This window comes from Phoca vitulina, unplaced genomic scaffold, assembly GCF_004348235.1.
Source record: "Phoca vitulina isolate PV1807 unplaced genomic scaffold, GSC_HSeal_1.0 scaffold10, whole genome shotgun sequence".
Lineage (NCBI taxonomy): Eukaryota > Metazoa > Chordata > Mammalia > Carnivora > Phocidae > Phoca > Phoca vitulina.
Window position 1 is genome coordinate 45,924,368 of NW_022589713.1, and position 10,682 is coordinate 45,935,049.

At 42.1% G+C, this 10,682-nt stretch overlaps 1 protein-coding gene across 2 annotated transcripts in view; it reads right to left on the reverse strand.

The window, feature by feature from the left end:
- OXSR1 (oxidative stress responsive kinase 1) overlaps positions 1–10,420 on the reverse strand; it is a 94,513-nt gene extending 84,093 nt beyond the window's left edge. The window contains exon 1 of one of the 2 annotated variants that reach the window (XM_032408982.1): positions 10,000–10,420. In XM_032408982.1, coding sequence (XP_032264873.1) covers positions 10,000–10,069 — 70 coding nt within the window. In that variant the 5' untranslated portion in view covers positions 10,070–10,420. Of the gene's footprint in view, positions 1–2,536; positions 2,663–9,999 lie in introns of those variants that run through there. The other variant, XM_032408983.1, reaches the window with a different exon arrangement.
- Positions 10,421–10,682: the final 262 nt, after the last annotated feature.

Below are 10,682 nucleotides of genomic sequence, written 5' to 3' on the forward strand. Positions count from 1 at the left end.
TACCTTCAAAATGTCTTTATAATCATTTTAGCTATTCTCCAATTTTTTGAAAGACTTTGAAAACACAGGATTAGAGATACAAATTCTGGGGCCCCTGGCTGGCTCAACGGGTAGAGCATGCGACTCTTTATCTGAGGGTGGTGAGTTCAAGCCCCACATTAGGCGTGGAGCCTACTTAAAATAAAAATAAAATAAATTATTTTTTAAAAAGAGAGATACAAATTTTAAAAATACTCATCTCTTTAAAGCATGTTCCTTTATGAGAAAATTTTCAAACTACAAGTTAATTTACAGAGTTTCGGCCATCATTTTTCTTAGAGTAAACAGAGTCAAATAGAAAACATCAGCATGCATGGCACATAGTAAAAGTAAATGATACTTTGTAAAACTTTTACTTCAGTACAAATACACATGCAAATTGTAAAAGAGATGTCTTCGGAACGGTTTAAGGAAAAGTGTGGAAAAGTGTAAAAGCTACTGTTCTAATGCTCTCTACAAGCACAGGACTAATATGAAGAATAATATAACGGAAAATGTAAACCAGTTTCCAATAAAACATCCTGACTCAGACTTTCACTACTTTAAACAGTTGTGTATCCTCCATGCACCATTCCCTACATCCCCGTTTCTTCCATTCTTCTGACCTCTCCTAGTGAGCTCTTATTTTTGAAGATTTTATTTATTTGAGGGAGAGTGAGTGAGAGAGAGAGAGCACAAGCCAGGGAGGGGGAGACAGGCAGAGGGAGAAGCAGGCTCCCCGCCAAGCAGGGAGTCCGATATGGGGCTCGATCCCAGAACCCTGGGATCAGGACCTGAGCCGAAGGCAGACGCTTAACTGACTGAGCCACGCAAGCACCCCTCCTAATGAGCTCTTAAACTGCGGTCTTAACATACAGTACATACATAATGGATTAAGTATACAAAAATATGAATGAGCTTTCTCCTAAAATTCTTCAAATTGGGTAACTTCATCCCTCAAGACAGAAAAGGAGATGCCCAAAGGCATGAGGAGCACTAAAAAAATTTTTAGTCTCTGGCCACTTTACTAGACCCAGAAATGTAAGAAAGGAAGTTAAAAATGGATATTATTCCTAACTGCGAGGAAAAAAATAAATAAATCAAATCAGTGGAAGATAATTTCCTCCAAATTTTGGCCAGCCATCATTATAACAGATACATTTTCTAAAGATTTTAAGTGTTCTTTAAGGTTTTGCATCCAACTAAAGAGCTAGCCCAGACTCTTCATTCTGAAAGATGATTAAGGCACTGTCAACTGAATCAGGGAAAGTACAAGGAAATTATAATTTTGAAAACCCTTTTCTCTTGTCAGTGTCATGTTGAAAATTAAAGCTCCTAGAACTGGTAAAACAGCTGTAAGAATAGTCATCATCATCAAAATCATGCTATTCTCTCCATACAAAGATGAAAATAAAGACACACTGCCATATGCTTTGAGTAATTATTCACACAGCCTGATGGTTTTGTAATGAATCATCTCTCTGTCCCGTTCACTCTGGTAATCTCTCATCTCAACGGATGGTAACTCCATCCTTCCGGATGCTCCAGCCAAAACTCTTAGAATCTTTTCACATCTAATCCAATGGCAACTCTCTAACTCCAAAATATGTTATATCCAGCATCTGATTACTTCTCACCACCTCCAATACTACTTCTCTCCACTGGATAAACTCTCCTTCTACCCTTGCACCCTTATAAAACTATTCTCTATATAGCAGCCTGAGTTATCCTTTTAAAACAGTTTATATTAATCCTCTGCTCAAAACCCTGCAATGATTTTCATTCTTACTCAAAGCAAACGCCAGGTACCCACAATGACTTACAAGGTTTCACCCCATCTTATGGTCAGGACCACACAACCCTATCACCTTACTCTTCTGATCTCTTCCCCTGTCTGCCTCCTCACCCCACCTCACTCTGCTCCAGCCACTCTTGCCTCCTATTCCTTAGTCACATGAGCGTGCTACCATTCCACTTCAGGGCGTTCACCCCTGCTGCTCCCTCTGCCTGGAGCAAGCTTCCTGCAGATAACCACAATACTCACCTCTTCAGGTCTTTTCTCAAATGTCATCTTCTCGGGCGCCTGGGTGGCTCAGTTGGTTAAGCGACTGCCTTCACCTCAGGTCACGATCCTGGAGTCCCGGGATCGAGTCCCACATCAGGCTCCCTGCTCGGCGGGAAGTCTGCTTCTCCCTCTGACCCTCCCCCCCTCATGCTCTCTCTCTCAAATAAATAAATAAAATCTTTTTTAAAAAAAAAAAAATGTCATCTTCTCAGTGAGGCTTTCCCTGATCTATTTAAAACCTACCTCTAGGGGCGCCTGGGTGGCTCAGTAGGTTGGGCTTCAGACTCTTGATCCGGGTTCAGGTCATGATCTCAGGGTCCTGGGATTGAGCCCTGCATTGGGCTCTGCACTCAGTGCGGACTATGCTTGAGACTCTCTCTCCCTCTGCCCCTCCCACCGCTTTCTCTCTCTAAAATAAACAAATCTTTAAAAACAAACAAAACAAAAACTCACCTCTATCCCTAGCAGTCTCCAACCCCTTTCTCTGCTTTATTTTTGTCCTTTATCACCATAGATTATAAACTCCACAAAAGCAGGGATTTCTTTCTGCTTCACTGCTGTATCCCTAGCATCCAGAACAGTACCTGGCACGTAACAGAAATTCAATAAATATTTGCTGAATAGATAAATTGACCAAGCAATGATATATATTTTCAAGGAAAAAAATTACTCATTTAAGGCAGAGCAAACACAAAAATGGCCCAATCTTCATGGGCATGAGCTCATTATTACCATCATGAGCATTAACATCCATCGAACACTTATTCTGTGTGCCAAGTACTATGCTGAGCACTTTCTTTACTTGCATTTCATTTTTTCATCTAATACAATAATAATAATAATTACAAAAATAAGACTTATGTCATAAACTAGTAAGAGGCAGAGCAGGGTCCAGAAACCAGAACTACATAATGACCCAATACCATGCTCTTAACTGGTAAGTAACTGCCTCTTTAGATTAAAGCTAACATTTATTAACTGATTACTATGGTTAAATTATTTACTCATAATGTATTATTTAACTAAATTAAAAAATAAAAACACCAAAGCCAACATTTTTAGTTGCTTATCCAACATAAAATTTTCCCTTCTTTAATAACAGAACCTTGACCTATTTTGTTTGAAGTAATAATGTGCCCAGCTAAAAAAGCTTTATTTCATAGCCTCCCTTGCAAATGGCCAAATTACATGGTTCTGGCCAATAAACTAGAAATGGAAGTCACTGGGTAAGGCTTCCAGGAGAAAGTTCTTTGAAAGGGAGCCAACTCAGTTGTCATGTGCCTCTGTCCTTTTGCCATATTCTTCCAGCCTGGAACACCAGCATGAGGCTAGAGGTAGAACAACTACGCTGCAACTGTGAGAATGAGAGTTCCGTTCTAAGTGCGGGGGAGTAAAAACTAGGTGCCTGGGTGCTTAATTAGGGCACAGAGGCTGCCACTCCAGTTACAGAAGGGGAAAAAGGTACTTTATTAAGCCACTATTATTTGTTGTCCATTACATGCCGTCCATTACATTGGCTGCAATGCAATCCCTACCTAATACAGCCCTATGAGGTTGTTGGCCCAACGCTGGCCTTTAAGGATAATATCACCATAGCTAAGTCTCCCAACCAGGGGGAGAAAATACACTAACCATTAAGCATCATTCTATTAATAGAGCATGATGTCTTTCACATTTATGGAGGGGCTAGAGGTGGGATCCTGGAATCTGCACTTGACAACAACTACTTTTAGACATCAAAACGTGTGGCTAGTGAACAAAAATTAAAATAGAAAAAGAAAAGGGGAGAGTAGAGAATAAAGCTAATGAGTTACCCTCACCAAAGTATCAAAGCTAGGTAAATCATACCTTATTAAAAACAGATCTTGGGCACCTGGGTGGCTCTGTTGATTAAGTGACTTGCCTTCGGCTCAGGTCATGATCCTAGAGTCTCAGGATGGAGTCCCACATCAGGCTCCCTGCTCAGTGGGGAGCCTGCTTCTCCCTCTGACCCTCCCCTCTCTGTGCACTCTCATTCTCTCTCTCAAATAAATAAAATCTTAAAAAAAAAAAAAAACAGATCTTAAGGAACAATTTTCTAAACCTAATCGAAGATAAACAGCGAATATTTATGGAGATTCTTCAAGATATAGGAAAATAAAAGGCACATGGCACAGCCGCTGCCAGACTGTTTTCTCTATCTGCCATCATACCGTATCGTTGATAATATCACAGGTGGCAGGGTCTCATGTAGCTATACTACCATGTCCACCATAAATCCTGATATCCATCTAAACTTTAATAAGATCTAGAAAAAAAAAAAAGATGCAGTGATGTTCCAATAAGCATTACAACAAATCACATAATCACACAGTATTTCATATTGCATGGTAATACCAAAAACTACAAAACGTAAGGAGGAGAAAAAAGAGATAAGAGGAGAAAAAAGAGATAACAAAAACCATTATGTTAAGGAACATTCAATGCAAACTAAACATTTTTTGTACACAATTACACTTAATCTACATAACAGCCCCAATGATATAGGTCCATTATCTCGATTTTATAGACAAAAAGCTGACACTAAAACCAGTTATATAAATTGCCCAAGATCACATAGGTAATAAAAGGTAAAGCCAGGATCTGAATCTAGGTCAGCACAACCCTAAGACCATACTCTTCCAGCTGCTTCAGCATATGTCAAATACAGTACACACCTGGTCAGAAATTCTAATACAGTAATAATGGTTAGGAAGGAGCTCAAAAACACTGAAAAGATGAGTGACAGTGAAAATACTACTAACATCTTTTACAAGTAATCACACTTAAAGAACTTCAAATCTTGCCAAAGTATGCTTAAGATGATACAATTCTTTAAAAGGAAGTCCTCTGAATTCCCAATCTGTATGTTTTTCATATGTTCAAGGAAGGGAATTTTTCTTTTCTCTATAGGATTTTGCCAGAAAGAAAAAACAAACAGAATGTGAGAAACAACTAACCCTACAAATATATATACATATATATATTTTTTTTAAGATTTATTCGGGATGCCTAGGTGACTCAGTTAAGCATCTGCCTTCGGCTCAGGTCATGATCCCAGGGTCCTGGGATGGAGCCCTGTATCGGCTCCCTGCTCAGCGGGGAGTCTGCTTCTCCCTCTTCCTCCCCCTCCCCCCCCCCCCCACCTTTGTTTTCCCCCCAATCCCCCCCTAAAGAAAATAAAAAAAATCTTAAAAAAAAAAAGAAAAAGATTTTATTTGAGAGAGAGCCAGGGAGGGGGGGGGATCTGAAGGAGAGAGAAACCCAAGCAGACTCTGCTCTGAGCATGAAGCCTAAAGAGGCGCTCAATCCCATGACCGTGATATCAGACCTGAGCCAAAATCAAGAGTCTGACACTCAGCCGACTCTGCCACCCAGGAGCCCCAACCCTACAAATATAGGCTAAGTAGAAAGTGTAAAAAAAAATTACATTTCAAATAAATGCATGTGCTTTGATCAGAAAGGAGGCATCATTTAAACACTGCCTTAAAATACAATTCTTTGAAAACAGAAAATTCAAATGATCCCCCAAACGTTTTTTTTTCTGAACGCCAATCAACTCGTTTCCTGAAAAAATTTAGTGTAATCTGAAGAAATCACAAAGATTCATTTTGAAGAGTATAGCTTATTACAAAATACTGTATTCCAAACATTTCAGCATGGAAGCAAATTCAGAATAAGAATACACAATTTTGTTGAGGCCAGCTACTTGTAATAAGCTATAGTTCAAGGAAAAACATTTTTTTCGCCTCCCTGCTCGGAGTGGAATGGAAGGATGTTAGGAACTTTTGGGAACTTACAAATGAGGGGGAGACATTTAAAACTTACAAAATAGGATACACAAAAGAAAAATTCTACTACATCCAAAAAGATCACCTTCAAAATATCTCCTCCTGTTGTATTTTTCATTGTAAGGATATTTCCCTTAATCCTTCATTGTAAGAATATTTCCCTTAATTAATTTCACTTAAACCCTCAAAATTTCCCTTAGTCAGACTATGACTACTATCTTCCATTTTATATACAAAAACCAAATTCCTACATAGAAACAAGAATGTTGACTTAGGCAACAGGAGAGTTGGACACAGGTATTAGCTGTGCCACTAGTTAGTTCTATGACTTTAGATGGTCATTTTACCTTTTTATGCCCCAGTATCTTCATCTGTGAAACAAGATGGTTCATCTTACCTCACGCCATACCTTAAAAAATTAACTCAAAATGTATGTAAGAGCTACACTTAGAAGAAAACACAGGAAAGAATACCTTTGTGATGTTGGATTAGTAAAAATCTCTTAGATACACCCCACCAAAAGTACAATCAATAGAAGAAAAAGTGATAAATAAAACTTTATCAAAATTCAAAACTTTTTTTGCCTTAAAAGACACCGTTAAGAAAATGAAAAGAAAAGCTACAGACCGGGGGAAAAAAATATCTGAAATCATATATCAGGTGAAGGACTGACAACCAAATGAACACATATACACACACACCCTATAACTCAATAAGAAGATAACCCAGGGGCAACCCAAATGGGCAAAATATTTGAATAGACATTTCACCAAAGGAGATATATGAAAAGCTAGTAAATAAGCACATGAAAAGATGCTCACCATCATTAGTCATTAAAGAAATGCAAAACAGAACCACCAGATACCACTTCATACCCACCAGGATGGCTATAATCAAAGACAACAAATGCTGACAAAGATAAATAGGAACCCTCATACATGGCTGGTAGGAATGAACAATGATACATTTTGAAAAGGTTTATCAGTTTCTTAAAAAGCTAAACATAAATTTACCGTATGACCCAGAAATTCCACTCAAGGAAAATGAAACATGTTCACATGAAGATCTGATGAGTGAATGCTCATAACAGCATTATTCCAAACAGCCAGAAAGGAGAAACAACACAATGTTCATCACGTGGTGTCCAATAAAAAGGAATAATGTACTGATATAGGGTACAACATCAATGAATTTCGGAAAACATTATGGCAAGTCAAAGAAACCAACATAGAGGATCACATATTATATGATTATATTTACATGAAATATCCAGAAAAGGCAAATCTATAGAGGCAGAAAGTAGATTTGTGGTTGCCTGCGGCAGGGGGTGGGAACAGGGAGTGACTGCAAATGGACATGAGGCATCTTTTTGGAATGATGGAAATGTTCTAAAACTGGATTGTGGGGATGATTGAACAACTCTGTAAATGTACTAAAAAATTATACAATTGTATACTTACACAGGTGGATTTTGTGGTATATAAATTATAACCCAGTAAAATTGTTTTTACAAATGAAAAAATATTATGCTAAGTCAAAGAAGTCAAACACAAAAGACAATATGTTATTATGATCTCATTTATAGAAAATGTCCAGAAAAGGCAAACCTATAGAGACAGAAAGATTTGTGGTTGCCTGGGGTTGGGGGTGGGAACAGGGATTAACTGTAAACAGGCACAAGGATCTTACTGGGTGATGAAAATACTCTAAGACTGGATTATGCTGGCTGGTGCACAGCACAGTAAATCTACTAAAAACCACAGAATTTTGTACTAAAAAAAAATGGGTGAATTTTATAGCATTAAATTATACCTCAGTAAAGTTATTTTTAAAAATAAGATGGTTGGGGCGCCTGGGTGGCTCAGTCGTTGAGCGTCTGCCTTCGGCTCAGGTCATGATCCCAGGGTCCTGGGATCGAGCCCCGCATCGGGCTCCCTGCTCGGCGGGAAGCCTGCTTCTCCCTCCCCTACTCCCCCTGCTTGTGTTCCCTCTCTCGCTGTGTCTCTCTCTGTCAAATAAATAAAATCTTTAAAAAAAAAAAAAAAAAAATAAGATGGTCAAAAATCACATTGGAGTTCTTAAACCTTTTACCCATGGCCCACTTTAAGAATGAGATGAAGACTAACCCTATCCCAGAGGACTAAGACTCCCTTTTGCCCACTCACAGACACCTTATTGGCTTGAAGATACCAAATTAATAAGTCTCTAAGTCTCTAGAACCTTATGCCACCTTAACAGCTAGGCATAAAAAATGACCACAGAAAGATGTATACCTTCCCAGAAAGGAAAGCAATATTCCTCTTCTAAAACAATGATAGGGATCCACTTTCTTTACTTTTCAGACATCATTTTCAAATTTCTCACTTAATTTCTTTCTTCAATATGAAACTGACTGAGGGACCCAGAAGCAATCAATCAAGACAGAGACCTAGCTAGCTGTCTTTAGAACCAACCAGTGTATATGTCAAATACCCAGCAAGGACACCCATGACACGGCTTAAAGAAAAAGATGTGATTTCTTTCAGATAAAACTTAGCCCAGATTTGTTTTGAAACAAGAGGCAGGGGCGCCTGGGTGGCTCAGTCGTTAAGCGTCTGCCTTCGGCTCAGGTCATGGTCCCAGGGTCCTGGGATCGAGCCCCACATCGGGCTCCCTGCTCAGTGGGAAGCCTGCTTCTCTCTTTCCCACTCCCCCTGCTTGTGTTCCCTCTCTCGCTGTCTCTCTGTCAAATAAATGAATAAAATCTTTAAAAAAAAAAAAAAAAAAACAAAAGGCGAAAAAAAAAAAAAGAAATATGATAAAGTTTCTCTAAAATACAGACACATTGCAATAAACACACCTGGAAGGCAACTAAAGAGTTTTCAGCCAGTCTTTGTTATAAAACTAATTTTAGGACAGGATGCTGATCTAGCTAAGTAGACAATCTCCTTCCTCCAATACAGAGGGGTCTGCTCATGTCAGTGAGATTGAGCTTCTTTGTAGCTAAACCCACCCCCTTTTGATTTCTAAAGTCACTGGATTATTGTTGTCCAAGAAATACTCCCCTCATCCCAAGTCCCCACCCTCCCCCAATCACTGTGCCTGAGAATTACAATCCACGTTTGTGCAAGTTTTGGTCTCTGCCAACTGGTATTCCTGGACCTCCACTCCACACACAGCAGCCAGATCCCTCAGATCATGTTCCGTCTCTGCCTGAAGCCCTCCAATACACTTAGAATAAAATTCAAAAATCCTTACCAAGCCTGAGAAGATCCCCTTTCTATCCTTGCCACTTTTCCCTCAGGTCCTGAAACACATCAAGCTCTTTCCCTCCTCAGCACCTTTGCACTTCCTCATCCCTCAGTAGGGAAAAATCTTCCCCGAAATCCTAAGACTCCTCATCCTTCAGTGCTCGACTTAAATGTCAACGCCTCAGAAAAAAAATTTTCCTTGAAATCACCCTAACTAGGTCTCCAGGTCACTCTCTATCAGAACATCTTGTTTATTTCCTTCCTGGCACTTGCCAAACCTTGAAATTCTTTTCATTTGTCTAGTTATTCAATGTCTCCCCCCCAGACTAGAAAGTCACTCCCCAACAGTGGCAAGTTGTGTCTACGTTTCCTCGGTGCCCGGTAGCTTCAGTTTCATCTGGAGAGAATCCCCAGCTCCACCCCAGCAATGTTTGGCACTTCGTGGGCACTCAAGTGTTCTCACACCCGCGCGGGAATGAACTAAAACCCCCTATCCCACAATCCCCCAAATAGGTGGCTGTGCCCACAACTCCAACAGCCTATTTCTCACACAGCCTCCTAAGGGCCTGTCCTGTGCCTGCACGTTTCTTCCCCTCCCAGACCCATCTATCGCTCAGGTTCAAATATCTGTCACTGCCCAAATCTCTCACGAGCCCCTCAAACCCCACCCCACCAGCCTCACAGGCTCGCCACAAAATCCCCTCCCCGCCTTGCACAAACCCGGAGCCTCACCCACGCGCCCTACAAACCCCTGGCCCCACGAGCGCCCACGAGTATCTGAGAGTCCTGCGCTCCCCGAGCTCCCGCGGGTCCCCACGTTCCCGCGTGTCACCGCCGCCCTGCGCGCGCCTGCCCCCTCAGCGGCGCCAGCTCTCACCGATCACCTCCTGCAGCTCGTAATCGTCCCTGTTGATGGACCAGGGCAGGGCGCTCGAGTCCTCGGACATGACGGCGGCAAGGCTCGCGATCCTCCCTCAAACTCGCTGACCTCTCTCGTCTGCTCGCCGCGCCTCTCCCCACCCCCAACCACCGCCGCCGCCGCCGCGCCCCCAGCAACCGCCTCGGGAACAGCCACGGGTCGGACGGCGTCTGGGCGCGGGGTCACCGCGCGGCAGAGCGGCGGGGGCTCGAAGCTCCGGCGGACCTCTCCTCCTGCTCGTCCGCGTCCGGCACTCCCCGCTCGGCCCAGGTCCCGGCCTCGGCCTCCGCTGCAGCAGCGACAGGGTATCCGCTTGGGCCCAACCCCTCTGTCCCGCCCTCCACCCCAGCCCCACGCACGGGCCAAACTTTCCCTTCTCCCTCCACCTGCCGACACGCAGCGCGCTGACGTCACCGCGCCGGGCAGGCCCCGCCTTAGGCCCGCCTCCGGCCGCCATCTCAAATGTGGCTGTATAGGCACCGAGCTAGCAAGAATCCCGAGAAGGAGGAAGTTGACAGTGGAAGGAAACAAATGCTTAGGAAGGAGTTCAGAGAGGGTATCAGAAAGCCAGAGGAGAGCCTAAAATAGCACGAAGGTGGTAGCCACACTAATCATGGCGACCAAACGACGACCCAGTGGAG